The sequence below is a fragment of the Oncorhynchus masou genome, chromosome 12, assembly GCF_036934945.1.
Source record: "Oncorhynchus masou masou isolate Uvic2021 chromosome 12, UVic_Omas_1.1, whole genome shotgun sequence".
NCBI classification, from domain to species: Eukaryota; Metazoa; Chordata; class Actinopteri; order Salmoniformes; family Salmonidae; genus Oncorhynchus; species Oncorhynchus masou.
Genome location: NC_088223.1, coordinates 28,395,937 through 28,416,509, shown reverse-complemented (window position 1 = coordinate 28,416,509; position 20,573 = coordinate 28,395,937). Strand labels below are relative to the sequence as shown.

Below are 20,573 nucleotides of genomic sequence, written 5' to 3'. Positions count from 1 at the left end.
AGGTTTGTATTATTTTCTGAACTATATTCTGCTCCATATATTGTATATCGTTTCCATAAAGCCAACATGACTTTACACTCATTAACGTTAGTTTCCATTCTAGAGCAGTTCTCACTTGTGTGAGAATGAACTAGCTAACGTTAGCTTCGTTGATGTTAGCTAGCTAACTAACTAACCAACTAACCAATTAACGTAAACTCGTAAATCGCCTTGGTCCGTACAATTGCCCTTATTTTAGCGCCCCAATAACGTAATACTTCCAGATCAACTGTAATGTCAATACCATTGGAAAGCACAATTTCTCCCCTTTCCAACAAAATCAATTACATGACCTAAACGCTACCCGTTTCTGCATAATTCAAGCAGGCAATGAGCACCGTCGGGTCTTTTTAAAAATGGCGGGTGGGGAAGCGAAACTAATGTGTGATAGTGAGGAGAGAGGAGATGTGTGGGAAAACGGCTTTTTTTCACTCGATCTGTCCAACTTATCATCTTATCGCCTCTAAAATGTAAATAAAACACTATAAAGATACATATAATGTGTCATTACATACCTATTTGAGGGTTTGTGTCGAATTTGAATCGGGTTTTTAGGGCAGTGCTAAAGTGATCTTAGAAGTTAACAGCGGCTTTGAGAATGATGATCGCATGCAGTGATGACGCAAAAAATGACTAGGTTTCCCCCTTACCCCCATCACTGTCCATTTCTTGTTTTTAAAGGATGATAGAAGTGCTACACCAGGTGGAGAGAGATTGTAAGACAGAAATAGTTGCTTTTTGCATGCTGTACGTTACGACATGACACGTCAAGATGTAACGGAGGGTCCGTTTTTTCAACTTTTCTCCAATACTATAGAGCCATTACCATCTCCATTAACGCTTGAATAGAAACCTAGTTCACACCCCCGATTTTGACATCAACACAGTCGCTACAATCCCATTAGTTTTCTTTGTAGCCTCGTTTGAATGTTGCGGTTGCGCACATTTGTACGAAATGGGGTGAGTTTACTTTAACTAAGGACGGAGACCTATCCAGAAGAGATGTTATGACAATCTGAATCATCAATTGGGTGCTTCCTCTTTATAGAGCCTGCTACAGCATGCAATACTATTATGTATACTATTATGCCCTTCAGAATCCAAGCACAGTATTGCCACGCAGCAAAATGTTGCGTATAATCTTTCAAGTCAGCCTGATAAAATATTGAACAATGTGTGTACAAAGACAGCTTGAAATGTGATATTAGGCCTGTATGGCTGTACTTTTACTGTATAGTAGTACTGTATTGGCTAGTGCTTTCTCCAATATGTTCTTCTATTTTGCATTCAATTGTATGTCGATGGCATTTATCTTTCAATATCTATTTAATATATATATATATTTTAAATGCGTGTAAGACTATTCTTTGACACATTTTCTCTTCCTTTGAAATGTTTATAGGACAGAACATAGACACAATGCAATTGGGATACAAGAAGAAGGTATGGATATGTTGTAGGAGAGCTGCATTTGAAGTGTACATTTAACCTAGAAAGCAGTCAATACAACTGAAATGTATTAGCATAAAAATCTCCTCGGAAATTAATGAAGTCGGAATGGATATAGACAAAAAGATCATTCAAGGACTAACAGAGGTAAAGAGACGAGGCAGGGGTGAGGACATCATCCTGCTATTTCCACAGTCCCTGATGGACATTATAGAATAGGTATTTGCTCTTATTCCTTCACTTTCTCTAATGTATAAAGCTACAGTTGTACATGTATTCATCTTTTCTTACTTTTCACCTCTCCCCACTCCTTTATTGCACATCAGCGGAAATCCATTTCACCATGAAATAACGCTGGCCTTTGATGGGGAGAACATCCACGGCCTAGAGGACGTCCTCATGGGACTTGGGGCTCTACTAGGGCTGGATTTTTTTCCCAGTTAAATTTCCCAAAAATGTCAGAAAAACACTTATGTTCTGAAGTTGCTGTGTTCTGAGGATAAGAGAAGTTGGGGTGGTCATAAAGATAGCAAACTTCCTAACCTAACTAAGTGGTTGTTGGCTAACTGGTTGTTGGACACACACACACACACACACACACACTAAAGCAGAACAATCTGTATTTAGCATCAAGTCTACAATATTGTTAGTTTACCTATGATTCATTTTAATGTATGTTGTTTTTATTGTACATCATTATTTTATTTTTAAAAAAAGAATGTAATGAAAAGCACAATACAAAGTAAATGTATAATTTATTATGGTCTGACATGTTTGCAGAAATCTTGCAATTTTGTAATGTGTTTTGTTTGGTAAATTGTTTTGTAAATATGAATTGACATTTGTGGTGCAATGAATTATTTAAATCAATATTGTTAATATTGTTATTATTATAAAAATATTTGTTTATAATTGAGGGAGGGAGGTAAAAAAAATGAACCCCAAAAGGTTATTTGAGGAACCATGACTTTTTAGAGTGCACTGTAACTAACCTGTATGAGGCCCTATCAAACTTCTTTGAAAGGCTACAATGATCTCAGTGGGTTCTGCCTCAACTATACAATGACTATAGTGGTCCTAATTGTCACACTTCTATAAAAGCTGGCTATTACATACCTGCAGTCTCCACTGCTTCAGCCTTAACCCTTCCCTTATGTTGTGGGACAAGTTATTCATCACAAAAATACTATTGAACGTATTTTTTTCACCATGACCCTTCATCTAGTCCTCAAGGTAGGGGTAATAACCTTGAAAATTACATTTAAAAATACTCTGTACTTGACCATGTACTTGACCTGCAATTTGACCTTGACCTTTGTTCTAGAGACAATGGTCTTCTGTGCAGTAAAGGTCTAACTATGACTATCACAAGGGATGTAAGTATGTTTTCCCTGTGATGTTCAGAGGCCGAGGGACAGGGATCTGGAGGTTGGCTATAAATGAGCTAAAAATTTCATAAAATGTGATAATTTGATTGATTTATGACTCCTGTGTCAAACATTTGACTTTACATTTTAATCAGTTGGGTCTAAAACGAGCATATTAAATAGGACATCCTCAGCTACTAGAAATACATTGTGGAAGGTTAAAATAACGTATTTATGATTTTGCTGTACTTACTGTAATGGGTCAAATTTACCCAGAACATCATCCGTGTTGTGGCGTTTTGGAATGTAAGGGAACGGTTAAGGTACTTGGGTTAATGCCGACTTGAGATGTTAGATTCAACTTAATGAAAAGCATTTTAAATCTTTTTATACTATTCTGTCTGGCTAATGCATTACATTTACGAAATCATTGAAATACACCCATAATATCTTTCAAAATGTTTCCAGTGATTTACCTTGAGTTGATGCTAGGTCTATACTACGGGCAACAACGGTATTCTCTGGTGAGCTTGTAAGTACAGTAGGAAGTCAAGAGGAAAAGGCTGTCAGGCTGAAACACTAGTAGCACAGAATCAAAAAGTGGTACTATTTCAGCGGGGAATGACTTTAAAATAACAGACTGTATCATGATGGTCATTTCCTGAACAAGAAAAAGAGAGAGCGAGAGAGAAGATGGGAAAAGAGGAGGAGAGGAAGAGAGAGACACTCCTCCGTACACATGACACTCCTATCATGAGTCTCCATGGAAACGGAGACGCTTTTTTTTTCTCTTTGGCTCCAATAGGCGCAGGGAGGGACGAGCTGCAGCTAAATTGATTTCTGCACGTAGTTGGTAGTCTTTCAGCAAACACACACACAATCCCAGCCTTGGCACTAATGTTTAATGGAGAATCAATATAGTTTCATGGGCATATGTTAAACCTTTAAAACACACCAAGGAGTAAGAATGGTAAGTAAGGTTTCACACCACATAATGGCCCCTATCTGTTTAGTAGCTTATTATGCAGGTAAGTCACATTCTTATATCCAAAGGAAAACTTCAATTTGACAGCGATTGCATTTGACCGTAACACGTGTTTGGAATAATGAGGGTGACTCTGGAGAAAATAACAGAAATGTCAAGCGTGTTGTAATGTGAATATAAGAGAGACTCGATTTGTATTTCCTGTGGGCCAAACAAGTTATTTCCGCTGCCTTAGGGGGCATTGTGCCAGCTTGGAGTGTGTGTGTGTTTAAGAGGTTCCGTGGAGGGCCAGGCAGCCGCAGCATCTGCTAATGAGATTGTTGATTATTTAATAGGGACGGACGGGGGCCAGGGAGGTGCCATCTGCATCAGGGCTAAGAGACATACCCATCATACACACACATTATTCACACACAGAGGGCCCTGGCAACCACTCCAAATCAGCAAGGGGTCGAAAATCACATGGAAATGCGGGCTTTCAGGTGACAGAGGCTAAGTGTTAAAAGTTTAAGATGAGTTGAGCTTATCTCTGGTTGTTTTGAAGAGGGTCATAGAGAGAGAGAGAGAGAAAGAGAGAAAAAAAACTAGCTCTTTTTTTGTTTGTTTTTTTAAGTTGTTTTTTTAATTATTTTTTTACAGGCGGTAAAAGCTGTCTGAATTTCCTCAGCTCATAAACGCCCTCCATTATCATACATTAACATTTCCCCCCGGCCTGCAGTTTCTGCTTTTTATTGAAGATTATCCCTTTACAGAGAGCCAAGACAGGGGCCATCTTGGCTCGAGACCAACCGCTAGCGTTCATTACGGATCTGGCTGGCTTGATGTTCCCTAAAGTCTACAGGGGTCAGTCGTTGTCAGTGGAAACTGACATGGCCTCAGCACCCCTCCTATACACTCTGTCACACATCAAATTTCATCCTACAGTGGTTCTTCCTTTAAAAGTTGCGTCGTACTGCAGTACAGCTTGTGGGCTGCCGCAGAATTCTATGGCACATTATTTAAATGTCAGCCATTGTTGCCATTAATGCCAGTTTGACCACCAGAGGGCATATTTGAAAACCATTTGACTGTTTTTAATATGGGCTGTACTAGATAATTGAAAACCTTCTATTGTAAGAACATAGTATATGGGATTGATTTGAAGAAATGTAGCTTAATTCATTTGATTAATATTATGGTGATTCTATTCCAAGAAAAACCTCAGTGTTTCCGTTAGGAAAATATGGCTCTGTGCAACGTGACTGGTCAAGTGACTGCAAGTGAAGAGCAAAATAATCCTAACATTTCCACACCCTAATTGTAGGCTAATGGAGATTCAGTGAAAATAAAAATCGACTTGATTTATCAAGACCCTTCCCCATGCGAAATATAGTTGACCACACACGGGTAGCCTATTGCTTCAAATCCTATTATAACAATTGGATGACTGGGTGTTTTAGTAAGCAACAATTTGTTGCCTTCATTAGCCTACTCCTATTCCAATATTTACGTCATTCAGTGATTTATTCACATAGTAATTCATTATGGATCCATCCAGATAATGGTTAGAAAACAATGCATTTGGTGGACTCGGTAGTTCAAGAACAGTTTATTTACCAAATAGACAAAAGTTAAAAAATGTTTTTTTTAAATTAAATAATAAGAATAACGAGGCTATTTGCAGGGGGTACCGATACTGAGTCCACACATAGATAATAAACAACGAGTAGCAGCAGTGTACAAAAGGGAGGGGGTCAACGTAAATAGCCCGGTGGCAATTGAAAAAATTGTTCAGCAGTCTTATGGATTGGGGGTAGAAGCTGTTGAGGAGAATTTTGGTCCTAGTCTTGACGCTCCGGTACCGCTTGCCGTGTGGTTAGCAGAGAAAACATTCTATAATTTCGGTGACTGGAGTCTCTGACAATTTTATGGGCTTTCCTCTGACACGCTTATTATATAGGTCCTGGATGACAGGAAGTTTGGCCCCAGTGATGTACTGGGCTGTTCACACTACCCTCTGTAGCGCCTTATGGTCAGATGCCGAGCAGTTGCTATACCAGGCGGTGATGCAACCGGTCAGGATGTTCTCGATGGTGAAGCTGTAAAACCTTTTGAGGATCTGGGGACCCATGCCAAATCTTTTCAGTCTCCTGACGGGGAAAAGGTTTTGTTGTGCCCTCTTTACTACTGTCTTGCTATGTTTGGACCATGATAGTTCATTGGTGATGTGGACACTCTCAACCCGCTCCACTACAGCCCCGTTGATGTTAATTGGGGCCTGTTCGGCCCGCCTTTTCCTGTAGTCTACGATCAGCTCCTTTGTCTTGCTCACATTGAGGGAGAGGTTGTTGTCCTGACACCATACAGCCAGTTCTCTGACCTCCTCCCTATAGGCCGTCTCATCGTTGTCGGTGATCAGACCTACCACTGTTGTGTCGTCAGCAAACTTAATAATAGTGTTGGAGTCGTGTTTGGCCACGCAGTTATAGGTGAACAGGGAGTACAGGAGGGGACTGAGCACACACCCCTGAGGGGCTACAGCTCTGTGTGGAGCTCTTACCACCTGGGGGCGGCCCATCAGGAAGTTCAGGATCCAGTTGCAGAGGGAGGTGTTTAGTCCCTGAGTCCTTAGCTTAGTGATGACCTTTGTGGGCACTATGGTGCTAAATGCTGAGCTGTAGTCAATGAACAGCATTCTCACATAGGTGTTCCTTTTGTCCAAGTGAGAAAGAGCAGTGTGGAGCGCGATTGAGATTGTGTCATCTGTGGATCTGTTGGGGCGGTATGCAAATTGGAGTGGGTCTTGGGTGTTGTTGATGTGAGCCATGACCAGCCTTTCAAAGCACTTCATGGCTACTGACGTGAGTGCTATGGGGCGGTAATCCTCTAGGAAGGTTACCTTCGCTTCCTTGGGAACAGGGGACTATGATAATCTACTTGAAACATGTAGGTATTACGGACACGGTCAGGGAAAGGTTGAAAATGTCAGTGAAGACACTTGACAGTTGGTCTGCGCATACTTTGAGTACACGTCCTGGTAATCAGCGGCCCAGCGGCTTTCTGAACATTGACCTGTTTAAAGGTTTTGTTCACATTGGCTACCGAGAGCGTTATCAAACAGTCATCCAGAATAGCTGGTCATCAAGTCATCATCAAGAGATACACTGGACCGTATGTCAGAGAGGTGTTTCTGTGTCTATTGTCATGCTAATAGCCCTTGTGAAAAACAAGTGTTTAAAAACATGTTGTTATCTAATATATAAGGGGCTTTTATATAACTATAATAATCTTTGAGTAACAGATCAGCTCTCGGAACTCATTAAGAAGTGGCTTCTATCTTCAATATAATCATTAATTCAAAAGGTTAAACCCTAAGGTTTTAGGCCTGCAGTAGGCTATAATAATCCATGGCTTCTGGGAATGTTAAAAAGTCCAAAAGTTATGGGTAGAGTTAGAATTGTCTGTTAGAAGTATTAAAATCAACCAATGTCAGCCTTTAAATGTTTTAATTATCCAAATGTTTAAAGTGTGTGTGGGCGACGGGGAGAGAATGCATTTGACTGTTTTTAATATTGGCCATCAACCAAAAACACAGCATCTACAGTGGTAGAAATGTTATTAATTTGAATTTTTTAAATATAATTTCAAAATGCATATGTATATTAGGCTACTGTGCAGTGTCTTTAAATACAATGTCCCCCCTACCCTCTTTGGCAAGAGTCTATTGTCCTGCTAATAGCCCATCGTGGGTGGATGGCTCCTTTTGTATTCCAATGTATTGAATGAATGTATTAATTACAGTCATTTACCATTCTCAGAGTTCACAATTTCATTTTCAAGTCCTCTGGTGATTACAGTCCTAACCCTTCCCAACTATTTTGCAATCTATATGGCACAGCTTGATAAAGGTTCCAAATTCTAACATTTTTTTAAACAATTATCATATTTTAGTTTAACCACAATATTTGTTGTATTATTTGTTCTGTCTTTTCTGGTGGATTAAACTGAAATTGCAACCAACTTTCTATGGCTTGTTTCAAATAATAACGATATTTTGGAGATTATTTCATTTTCAAATTTCCAAAAGTGAGCGGATGTAATCTGAATAAAGGGGAAAAAAGGCCATTCTTGAACATGGGGTGAGAGAATAGGCCCTTTTCATTTTGTCTGGCTTACCAAATAAAATGTCATATTTTTTGATCATATTTAAACAGGTTGCTAGGTGTAGGCAAAACCATAAGCAAATAGAAAAACTCTGATATGACTAAAGAGTTAATCATGGTGATTTTTCCACAAAGACATTTATTTTCATCAAGAACACGTTGTTTGCAGAGTCCACAAACAGGAGGTGGAGTTTAAGAGCTCACAGATGTACCTGGCATGGATTGTGACTCCATCTCATTCCTCGCCCTCTTCAACATGTCATTCTCCGCCTGACTCTCCGCCAGCGACATTATTTTTTTCTCTCACACATACAGTAACCAGCTCATAAAGTATCTTTTTGTAAAGGATGAAGATTCTATTGTTGTTTCCAGAAGTCACAGCCTACTACGCTTGTGAAAAACAAAATGTCTACAGCTGTCCATCACCACTGTAACTAAAAAGAGAATATTTAAGGGGCTTTTATATAACTATAATGCAGGGTCAATAAAAATAATAACAATCGTTGGATAACAGATTGGAACTCATTAAGAGGCGGCTTCTATCTTCAATATAATCATTAATTCAGAACGTTAAACTCATAGGTTTTAGGCCTGCAGTAGGTTATAATAAATGGAAAATTGCGTGTCAATTCATAAACCATGTGCCATGGAAACTATTTTGCAATATATATGGCACAGCTGTCAATGTTTTAGTCCTTAAATGAAACTGGTATATAATCTCAGCAAAAAAGAAACATCCTCTCACTGTCAACTACGGGTTTTTTCAGCAAACTAAAATGTGTAAATATTTGTATGAACATAACAAGATTCAACAACAGACATAAACTGAACAAGTTCCACAGACATGTGACTAAAATAAATGGAATAATGTGTCCCTGAACAAAGGGGGGATAAAAATCAAAAGTAACAGTCAGTATCTGGTGTGGCCACCAGCTGCATTAAGTACTGCAGTACATCTCCTACTCATGGACTGCACCAGATTTGCCAGTTATTGCTGTGAGATGTTACCACACCCAGAGAAGAGAGACTCTCAGACTGAAAACACATCCATTCATTTATGAAAAGATAGTCAACTTGAGTCACAGTTTAGACGACCAATAGATCAGCGTTCTAACTCTCCCTTGTGATAGTGTGGTGCAATGACACAATGCCACCATCTACCACTAATGGTCAGGGCAAACGTTTGTATCTTTTAAAGCATGAACAACTGTATATAGTGTATTACTTTTGACTGGAGACCATAGGGCTCTGATCAAAAGTAATGCAATTTGTAGGGAATAGGGTGCCATTTGGAATACAGCCCTTGACCTGAGCCTGCTCTCCTGTAGTGGTAATAGTTATGGGGACAGCAGGTGGGCGTCTGAGGAGATTAATGGCCAGGTAGCCTGTAGAAGCATATGTATGTTTGTAGGGAGGGGCTGCACTGAAGGAGGGAGGTTTTACTGGGGAAATATCCTAAAGGAACATCATGGTGTGTCAGACTGCTGTGAGCGCTACGGTGGGAGAGACAGAGGGTCCGCTATAAAGGCATTTAGTCAGGTTTATAGAAGGAAGGGGGTTGTGGGGGTGTTTGCACTGAGGGCTGGCGGGGGTGGGGAGTTACACTCTAAGGGAGGGAGGTTAGCTATAATGGGGAAAACTTTCAGAGTGTCACCATGTGTCATTATGGTCCAGCTAGAGACCTCAGACTACTGCTGCTCTCGTCACGCCTTTGTGGAGAGGAAGAAAAACAACATGTGAGGAGAGGCCCTTCACCTGCTGCCTGCTGTTTTCTTGGAACAGTGTGTGTGTGTGTGTGTGTGTGTGTGTGTGTGTGTGTGTGTGTGTGTGTGTGTGTGTGTGTGTGTGTGTGTGTGTGTGTGTGTGTGTGTGTGTGTGTGTGTGTGTGTGTGTGTGTGTGTGTGTGTGTGTGTGTGTGTGTTTCCAGGATCAGTATATTAGCTCTGGGAGAGTGGGCTCGTCTTGGTGACGGGGAGAGCGGAGCGACTAGCCGAGCCGTCAGGAAGATAAAGGTCACCAGCTCGCTGTCTGGTCGACCGGGACAAAAGGAGCGGCGCTGTGCAGCCATGAACCATGGGAAATCAGACAGGTGTCCACATGCCAAAAGCCTCTCAGAACTGTCTCTGGCTTTGAGAGCAGTGCCTTCGCCACCACTGATTACTGTACAGGCCTCTGTCGGTCCGTCTGTCCGTCCACCCACGCACCCATCACAGTCCTGAGACTTGGTCTGTCTGTCCACCTCCTAGCACCCAGACACATATTGTCCCATTTCTTTGTAAAAGGTCACTGCGATACGGTGGGTAGTTGATAGATTGGTATAGTGGTGCGCTGGGTTTGGTATGCTGGTGAGTTGGGGCGGGGTTCTCTGGGCTGATGTACATTGGGATGTTGGTGCTGTCGTGTGGTGGGTAGCTACTTACAGCAGGGGTAGTTGAGCAGCAGGATGTCGTCAATGGCAATGTAGCCTCGCCGTTCTGCCGAGACGGATGCTTCAAACACCACCTGAGGACAGACAACAGAGAGATGAGAGGAGAATGGGACAGACAATTGAGAGATGAGGAGGAGGGAAGAAAGGATTCCACGTTACGCAACACAGAGAGAGAAAGGACTGGAGGCAGAGAGAGTGAAGTCCTAATCAAACAGCTTGTCTTTGAATCCACGGAGGCCTGTCTGGTGGCAAATCCCACTACTCAAACATCCATAGTTTAGCATAGCCTCGTTTCACACAGTCATCTCTCCCTCTCTCCCTCCAGCTCTTTCAAACAACCATCTTTCTCTCTCTTTTCATCAGAGAACACACACAGAACATGGGACCCACAGGAGTCATTGAGCGCTGCCAAAATCTCTACTCACTCATCTAAATGAATCCAGCGTCATGCAGAGAAACCAAAGTGAATCCCAGATCCCTCCCACAGGGAACCAAAGGGAATCTGGACCACTGAAAAATCATTACTGCCACAATAACCCATATCGTTTACTGAGGGACAGTTTACTATTTTACCGCAGAGGCACAACGAATACATAAACACTGCAGTCTATGCAGATGGGGTTTACTGCATTCATTGATTCCAGACTTCAAATAGCACTTCACTTTCAAGTCATTTAGCCGGGCTTGTTTGAGCTTTCCAGTCACAATGGACCCAATGGAAAAGTCACTGACAGCCACACAGTGTAAAGCTCTGCAAATGATCCTAAAAGCTCATCACAGACAATGATATGTTAGCTATGACTGAAACCAGCAGACTATGAAAGGTCAGATTCCAATATCACGCACTACAACGAGTCTGGGGGCATCCCAAATGGCACCCTATTCCTTATATAGCAGCCCCAGTGTGTCTCTATGTTGACCAACACATCAGGCTCTAAGTGCCTGGTCCAGACCAACAGCACCGCACAAGGCCTCTTTAAATGGACACAGGCCACACTTCCCTGTCTGCTCATTTATTAGTATTCTTCATTCTATATATAAATAATAATAATAATAATAATAATAATAATGTGCGTGGGCACTTATAGAAGTCTGGACGATTACCTTCTCCATTCATTAGGCACTGGCACACCATGACGAGCACGCACTGGAGCTGACCCCATAGGCTGTTGGTCAACTGAGATTTCTTTAGTCGAGCAGTAGCAAAAATTGTTCAATGTTTTTGAAAAATCGTGGTGTACAAGACAGCTGTCTGATTCACGAGTGGACTGATCCATTGTGGAGACCGTGGGGATGGCACAGTCCATCACTCTAAGGTATGTACTACTGAAATTGTATATGGTTATATTATGTAAGAACAATGGTGCAACACAAATAAAAAAACAATTTATAACAAATGCACTTTCTCCCGCGTTGGATAGTGGTTGCTGTGTGCGGCTCTGAAACACAATGTGCTGTTGAATCACCGCCTTTTCCTGAACATGTTGCTAGAGTTAAGAGAGGAGAAAACAGCCCTTGACTTATTGTCTAAGACAAGTGAGGAGAGAGGAAACCTCAACTTAATTAGGTGTATAATCAATAGCCTAACTGTTAAATGTGCCTGTCTTTATAAATCTACAGAAATAAGACAGATCTAGCTTCTGCTGCCTGTTTGGATGTTTCGCTGATAGCCTACTGATTCCGTGAGCACCAAGCCTCACGCAACAATTTCACACATTCGTCTGTTTTTAATATTTGCTATGCTGTAATAAAGGCTTTACACTGTTTTTCATTAGACCAGCGCCTCTGGTATTATTTAGCATTTACTGTTCCAAATGGTCAGAAAAATTATATTTCTAATAATACCCCTCCTTTTTCCTTGATCAAATTCTTATTGTTAATAGTATTATGATCATCATTATAATATAATAATAATAATAATTATAATATAATATATATTAATAAGTAATGTCATTGTCATTAGTAGACTTAGTATAGCAGCCTTGTATAACCACCATCGAACTGTAGGCCTAAGACCTGTTTGGTCTTATTACTGTAATTAACTTATATTTCAATATAGGCTACTTTACCAATAAATTCTTTTTGCATTCATGTCATCACACAGCATACGAGTCATTCCTGACGTGAAATGCATTGAAGCATTTTCGTTTTAAAATAAAATAGCAAAGTGACCATTGAATAATTAGCGTAATCAATAAATAGACCTAAACTTTTCCATTTGGGAAATTGCATTCGCAAATGAATGTGACTGTTTTTAAGTCTTTGCTGTAATAACTTTTTGGTCAACCAATATTGTTTGGGGTCGGGGACAGCCCCAACACACACAAACCTCCACACACCTGGCCATCCATTCATTTGCTCAGCACTGCACAGAGCCTTGACTCGACCTGACTATCAGTAGCAGACCCTACTCAGAGCAGAAAGGGAGAGGGGGGATAGAGAGGGAGCGAGAGATGGGGAAAGAGAGAGATGGAAAGAGAGTGACAGAGAGAGGGACAGAGAAAGAGAGAAAGAAAATGGGACAGAGAGAGGGAGAGGGAGAGAGAGAGAGAAAGAAGGAGGGACAGAGAGAGGGAGAGGGAGAGAGAGAGAGAAAGAAGGAGGGACAGAGAGAGGGAGAGGGAGAGAGAGAGAAAGATGGTGTAGGCTAAGCTACATTGATATTGGCAGTCACGATAGGCCTGATAGCATCATAAATATTTGATAGCAAAGTTCCCCCACACCTGCAACACCCTCATCTCCAATACCCACACAGGCAAAGAAAGGAAACATCTATCTATCACTGCGCTCAAAGTAAAGGTGGATTTGTTCAAAGGAACAGAATCGTCATCAGTTCTAGGTTGTGACAGTCTTCCTGCTTTATTTACCTATTTCCTCTTGTTGCAACCACGCAGAGCTACAAAGAGAACGGGGAAAGGAGCAAGGTAGATATTACACTTCCAAAAAACAACAGTGATGTGAGAATCAAGGCCAGGCTTGTTGAAACTAGTGAGGTGTTGCTGTGCTGTGCCTGCTGCTGTCTGTCTCTCAGGCTATAGAGCTGTTTCATCATCCAAGCAGAGAGAGATGGGAGAAATAATACCAGACACCAAACTCTAAATACGGATCACAAGAACACTGCCTTCAGATACCGGGAGGAGGGATGAGGCAGGACGAGGGGAAGGAAGAAGAGGGATAAAAGGAAAAAAAGGAAAATTCACTCATACATTTTAACATGAGCTTCCCTCTCCCCCTAGCTGCTTCAGCTCCAGTTCAGTTCACCTCATAAAACCCAACGGTGCAGAATTACACACTTCTCTATGCTGAATCCCTGCTCTGTTCCCTTCCCTGTCCTCGAAGGGAACACATACAATCAGCTGGCTGGCTGGATTGGTGGCTGGCTGACTGGTTGGCTCGCTGGTAGGCTAGCTGGTTTGTTGGCTGGCTGGCTGGTCTGTTGGCTGGCTGCTGGCGATAAAGGATTGCAATAAAGAGGATTTGTTGGGTAATTAATATTTCTGGATTCTAGTTTTCCTTTTCATCGCTATGGGAGTTATTTATGCACGTGGTCTTATGATAAAGCTTGTACACGGACAGACTCCATCGATCCGCACAAGTGGTTTAATTAATTCAACAGCTTCAGAAACCGTTGGAGAAACAGGAACATGTTGCACAGTTATTGCCAGAATGTTCTGTTGATGGATTTGTTTTGGTTAATAAAGTGGAATGAGGGTAGAATGGTATTGACTGGTATTGCCATTGTGGCAGTAAAACACAGTAATTTATGACCTGAGATTCAGTGGACCTCGTTCAGCTAGTAGGCTGAGGAAATGGACACACACAACTACAGTGCCTTCAGAAAGTATTCAAAGTTGTATTGAATTTGTTTCAAACATAACACTTAATTGCTTTGCCACATTTTTCCAGTATTACTTCAGAGCCTTGTTGCAAACAGGATGCATGTTTTAAAACATTTTTATTCTTCACAGACTTCCTTCTTTTCACTCTGTCAATTAACTTAGTATTGTGGAGTAACTACAATGTTGTTGATCCATCCTCCGTTTTCTCCTATCACAGCAACTCTAACTGTTTTAAAGTCACCATTGGCCTCATGGTGAAATCCCAGAGCGGATTCCTTCCTCTCTGGCAACTGAGTTAGGAAGGACGCCTGTATCTTTGTAGTGACTGCCAGCGGGGCACCTGTCGACAACTTCCGGTGAAATTGGAGGGCACGCAATTCAAATAAATAATTATACAAATTATGGATATTAAACATTTAGGTACATACAAGTGTCTTCTATCGGTTAAAAGCTTAATTTATTGATCATCTAACTGCATTGTCCGATTTACAATAGGCTTTACAGCGAAAGAATGCCATGCGATTGTTTGAGGACGACGCCCCACATCAACATATTTTTCCACTGGCACAGGCTTCATAAAATCACTAATCGAGAATAAATATTCACTCAATCTTTCAAAATCTTCCTCTGATTTGCAATCCAAATGGTTGCTACAACATGTACGGTCGTTTTGTTAGAAAATCCTTCTTTATATTCCAAAAAGTCTAGTTTAGTTGGGGCCAATGATTTGAGTAATCCACTCGTTCAACATGCAGTCGTTCAACATGAATCCAAAAATCTACCGTTAAAACAAGTGAAAATACATTTCTATTAAATCATCAGGTACCCTAAAATGTAATTAAAACATAATATTTCATACGGAAAGAAGTATGTTCAATAGGAAAGTAAAATTATCAGGTGCGCGTCCTCTTTGTCGCTCGCGCACAGACTGGTTTTGAACACCAACTCCCAGTATTAAAACTCAGAATTCTTCCTCATTTGGGAAGAAACAAGCCTGAGACCTTGAACAGAGACTGTTGACATCTAGTGTAAGACATAGGAATTCCAATCTGGGAGCTGGATTTAGATATGACCCTATACGTTCGATTGTAAGAGCATTGGCTCTCAAATACAAACAGTTCTGGTTGGTTTTTCTTTGGATTTTCTCCTACCATATCTATTCTGTTATAGTCTCCTACATTATTTTAACTTTTATACAAACTTCAGAGTGTTTTCTTTCCAATGGTACCAATTATATGCATATCCTGGCTTCTGGGTTTGAGTAACAGGCAGTTTACTTTGGGCACTTCAGTCAGGCATAAATTCAGAAAAAAGGACCCTAGCCCTAACAAGTTTTAATAACTTCACTTCATGCTCAAAGGGATATTCAATGTCTGTTTTTTTATGCCAATCTACCAATAGGTGCCCTTCTTTGCGAGGCATCAGAAAAACTCCCTGGTCTTTGTGGTTGAATCTGTGGTTGAAAATCACTGCTAGACTGAAGGATCTTACAGATAATTGTATGTGTGGGGTACAGAGATGAGGTAGTTATTCAAAATTCCTGTTAAACACTATTGTTGCACACAGATTGAGTCCATGCAACTGATTACGTGACTTGTTAAGCACATTTTTACACATTTTTACCCCTGAACTTATTTAGATGAAAGAAAGAGAGAAAATGCGAGAAAAAAGTCCTCCTCCTTCCTCCAATTTTCTGGCTTGGTTCCATCCCCCTGTACCTCGTCTCCTAAAACCCAGGCTGTTCTCTGAGCCTGCCCAGGACTGATAGCACCAAGAGCCATGAATAATCAGAATTCAACCAGAAAGACAAACACCCAATTGAGACTCTGCAAGCAGAATTCTGCAGAATAAAAATATAATTTGTGTACAACGCAAAACCCCAAACAATGCATGCAGAGCAGAATTAGGTCCATACCCGCTAGTATCAAAATCCAGAAAATAGCTGTTAAATTTTACAACCACCTAAATTCCAACACAAAACCTTCACCTACAGAGAGATGAACCTATAGAAGAGTCCCCTCAGCCAGCTGGTTCTGGGGCTCTGTTCACAAACACAAACCGACTTCACAGAATCCCAGGACAGAAACATATTCAAACCTATCCAAATGAAGAGAAAGCGAAAAGATAACTATTTTACACACTGGAAAGAATCAACCAGAAAACAGAACAAATTGGAATGCTATCTGGCCCTAAACAGAGAATACACAGTAGCAGGATACCTGACCACTGTGACTGACCCCAAATTAAGAAAATGCTTGACTATGTACAGACTCAGTGAGCATAGCCTTGCTATTGAGAAGCCACCACAGCTTATCTTCTCTCAAGAGTCAGGTCTGCTTGTGCCCACTGCCCACAAAATGAAACTGAGGTACACTTCCTAACCTCCTGCCAAATGTATGACCAAATTAGAGAGACTATTTCCCACAGATCACACAGATGCACAAAAACATTGAAAACAAATCAAACATTGTTAAACTCCTATATCTGTTAGGAAAAATACCACAGTGTGCAATCACAGCAGCAAAGTTTGTGACCCATTGCCATGAGAAAAGGACAACCAGAGGAGCACAAACAACATTGTAAATACAACCTATATTTATCTGTTTCTTTTCAACTACTTGCACATTGTTATAGCAGTGTACATAGCCAATAATAAAACATTTGAAATGTCTATTCTTTTAAACATTTTGTGAGTTGAATGTTCACTAATGTTTATTTCCCTTTTGTTTATTGTCTATTCCATTTGCTTTGGCAATGTAAACATGTTTCTCATGCCAATAAACTCCTTTGAATTAAATTGAGAGAGAGAGAGAGAGAGAGAGAGAGAGCGAGAGAGAGAGAGAGGGAGACAGAGAGAGAGAGAGAGAGAGATAGGGAGAGAGAGAGGGAGAGAGAGGCACAGAGAGAGAGAGACATAGGGAAAGGGAGAGACAGAGGCATGGAGAGAGAGGCAGAGAGAGAGAGAGAGAGAGAGAGGCACAGAGAGAGAGAGAGAGACATAGGGAATGGGAGAGACAGAGGCATAGAGAGAGAGGCAGAGAGAGAGAGAGAAAGAGAGAGAGAGCAGCGGAAGGAGGGGTAAATACAATGTTCCAGCTGTGCAGAGACAGGTACTCTACTCCCTGCACCACAGAATATACCCTGCTACAAATACACTAGCTAGGCCCTCTATACACACACTGTCAAGTACACTAGTGTGTAGACTCTGTGTGTAGATGTAGAATCTATGTGCAGACACTATTTTATAGAGTCCTAGTATATACACACTTTCAAGTAGAGCAAGTACACTCTCTAGGCTACAGCCTGTTCCCTCTGAGCCCTGTATGCACAAACTGCTAAGATGAAGTACCATCTTCAGTTTCTCAGGCTTTCTAGTTCTGTTTACACTAGAGAGAGAGACAGAAGAGAGATAGCCCAAGAGAGACATGGGGAGAGGAGAGAGAGAGACAGAGTGTAACAGACAGAGCTAGTCAGAGAGATGTGGAGAGAGACAGACAGAGGGAAGAGAGCCCAAGAGAGAGGTGGGGAGAGGTGGGGAGGTGGGGAGAGAGAGAGACAGGGATATTGTTAGGGAGATATGGAGAGAGAGACGGAGACTGAGGAGAGACACATTTAAGTCTGAGGGCCGCTGTGATCACTCTCTGTCTTTATCTCTCTTTAGTCTTTAGTGCTACGGCTATTAACTTCGTTCCTAAGCAGGATTTCACAAAACGAGGAGAACGTCTTGAGAGCTTCATAGAATATTCAGATAGTGTTTTCAGCTACTTCTCCTATTAAACTCAATCACCTCAACTCTCCCTCTTTAAGATATCAAAAGACTGGGACTGTTCACCTGCCACTGATACCAAAGTAGCAAGCTTCTCACCTACATTCTAGCCGACAAGACACATCTGAATAGTCTACTATTACTTGAGGCAGAGACAATGAATGGTAATGGCACTTCACTGACTGCTCTGTTCTTTGTGATTGCTTTTGGGGGGGGGGCTATAGCTAGCTCAGTCTCTGATCAATCTCCAACTACAGAGCACGTAGTCCATCTTTCTCCTCCAGGCTGTCTCCTGCTGGCCCCTGGGGGCTTCTCAGAGAAACCTGATCGCCATCTCTCTCGCTCTCCCTCTTTCTTTTAAAGCCCATGTGAAGCAGTCCCTTTCTCTCTTCTTCTCTCTCTGGTCTCTCTCTTCTCTTTTTTCTCTTCTCTGTCTGTCTGTTCCTGGCTGTTGGTCAGGGTCCCGTGGGGCCGATCTGTTGGATGGGACTGCTGGACAGTGATCCTTATCTGGGGGATTGGATGAGTGGGCCCTCTGGGGCCTTCACTAGCACTTTGAGCCGTGACAGAGAGAGAAAGGGAGAGGAGAACAGAGGGATAGGGGGAAAGAGTAGAAGATAGATCATGGCAGAGAAGGGGAGAGGAATAGGGGGTGAAAAGGAGAGGGGGGGGGGAAGGAACATGGGAGGCAGTGAGACTGCCCCTTCACAGTACAGTCAGGGAGACACATCACTGCAGGGCAGGATTAAAACCCTGCACCGGTCATCCTCTCAGTCTTTTACCTGCTTCATTACTTGCAGAAGAACCTCTTACTGCTCTCTGGGACCAACAAAGCAATCTGTCCCGTGTCTGTCTGTGTGCCTGGGGGGGAGTCTTAAGATGTCACACCCACCCACACGTCTTCATTTCCACTTACATAACACATAACACCCAGGCTGCTTCAGCGTACACACACACATTATCAGGGTGGTAAATCATACCTCTAATGGATTTCTAATTTCAAACAGACGCAAACAAACACAGCTCTACTTTCACCTAACCACCAGGCCAGGCAAGGCTTGGTCTGATTGGATATTGGATCCCAACGCCCCTGTGTCCCATATCCGCTTTCCCTTCAAATGGTAACACACACACACACACACACACACAAACCCTCTTTCACCGTGTGAAAAAAGGTGGGAGACTGTGGCAGGGGCGAGAGAACCTTTTGATGTTGCTGCACAAGAGAGGAAGAAAAGCATTAACTCTTAATCACTATGGGGTTGTGTTGTTGGCCTGGAAGCTGAGGATACTACCACACAACACTGATCCAGACCGGCCCGAATCTCATTTAGGATGTGTTGATTTATTGAGATGTGTCTGGGACCAGGCTCAGAACTCTGAGAGCAGACCAAGGTTATGGAGGCAAACACTCCTCTACTGAGGGTCACCCAGAATTGAGGTCAATTGACTGTTCAGCTGAGCCACGCTCACTCCCCCAATCTTTTACTGCTGCCATTGATTTCAAAGAGAGAGAAAACATGCACACAGAACAGACGCACAGGCATACACAGAAACACACACACAGAAACCCACACACAGCTATTGGCTTCTCGTTAAGGGCGTTTTGGAGGAGGGCGAATGAGAGACAACTAGAGGTATAAATCATAGGATTTAATGAGGCAGCTTCCAAACAGCCCACCACACACACACACACACACACACACACACACACACTAGCCATAACAACACCATCAACTAAACCCAGGGCAGAACAAAGAGATATTTATGACTCTGCTGCACTGGGGGAAATTAAGCCATACATATATGTAAACATAAAACAAATACTCTAATAAAGTACATTTATACTCCCATGTTGTCACTATGAAATAGTGCAGCAGTGTTTCCCTACCCAGTCCTCTGGGACCAACTGGTCATTTGCACATATTTGCTCTATTCCCGGAGCACAATCACAATAGATTAAATGAATTACGGCTTGATGATTCCCAGCTAGCAAGCATACTATGGTGAACCAATAGCGGCCCATCTCTGGCATAGTTTGCGGCCCGCAGCTGCAGTTTAATCAGTGCTGGAATAGAACATACAGTATCTCAACCAGCTTCATGATGTAGAAAAACCCTTGAATCCTCATTCAGCTGGTTGAGAGAATGCCAAGAGTGTGCAAAGCTGTCATCAAGGCAAAGGGTGGCTACTTTGAAGAATCTCAAATATAAAATATATTTTGATTTGTTTAACACTTTTTTGGTTACTACGTGATTCCATATGTGTTATTTCATAGTTTTGATGTCTTCACAATTATTCTACAATGCAAAAGATAGTAAAAAATAAACAAAAACCCTGGAATGAGTAGGTGTGTCCAAACTTTTGACTGGTACTGTATGTGTAATCAATCAATCAACCAACCAACCATTAGTTAGCACTCAACTGGTAATCACTGGGCAAGAAGGTGCTAACGGCTAGCTCCATCTGGTGCCACTCACCCTAACCTTCACCGCATAGCATTGTCTCTCCCCTGATATTTGCTGGGCCAGAAGGTGCCAACGATACAGCATTAGACA

General features: G+C 41.8%; 1 protein-coding gene across 3 annotated transcripts in view; it reads right to left on the bottom strand.

The window, feature by feature from the left end:
* Positions 1-20,573, bottom strand: part of LOC135549808 (receptor-type tyrosine-protein phosphatase U-like) — a 291,896-nt gene that overhangs the window by 107,637 nt on the left and 163,686 nt on the right. For all 3 annotated transcript variants that reach the window (XM_064980123.1, XM_064980124.1, XM_064980125.1), the window contains exon 4: positions 10,403-10,484. In XM_064980123.1, coding sequence (XP_064836195.1) covers positions 10,403-10,484 — 82 coding nt within the window. The remainder of the gene's footprint in view (positions 1-10,402; positions 10,485-20,573) is intronic.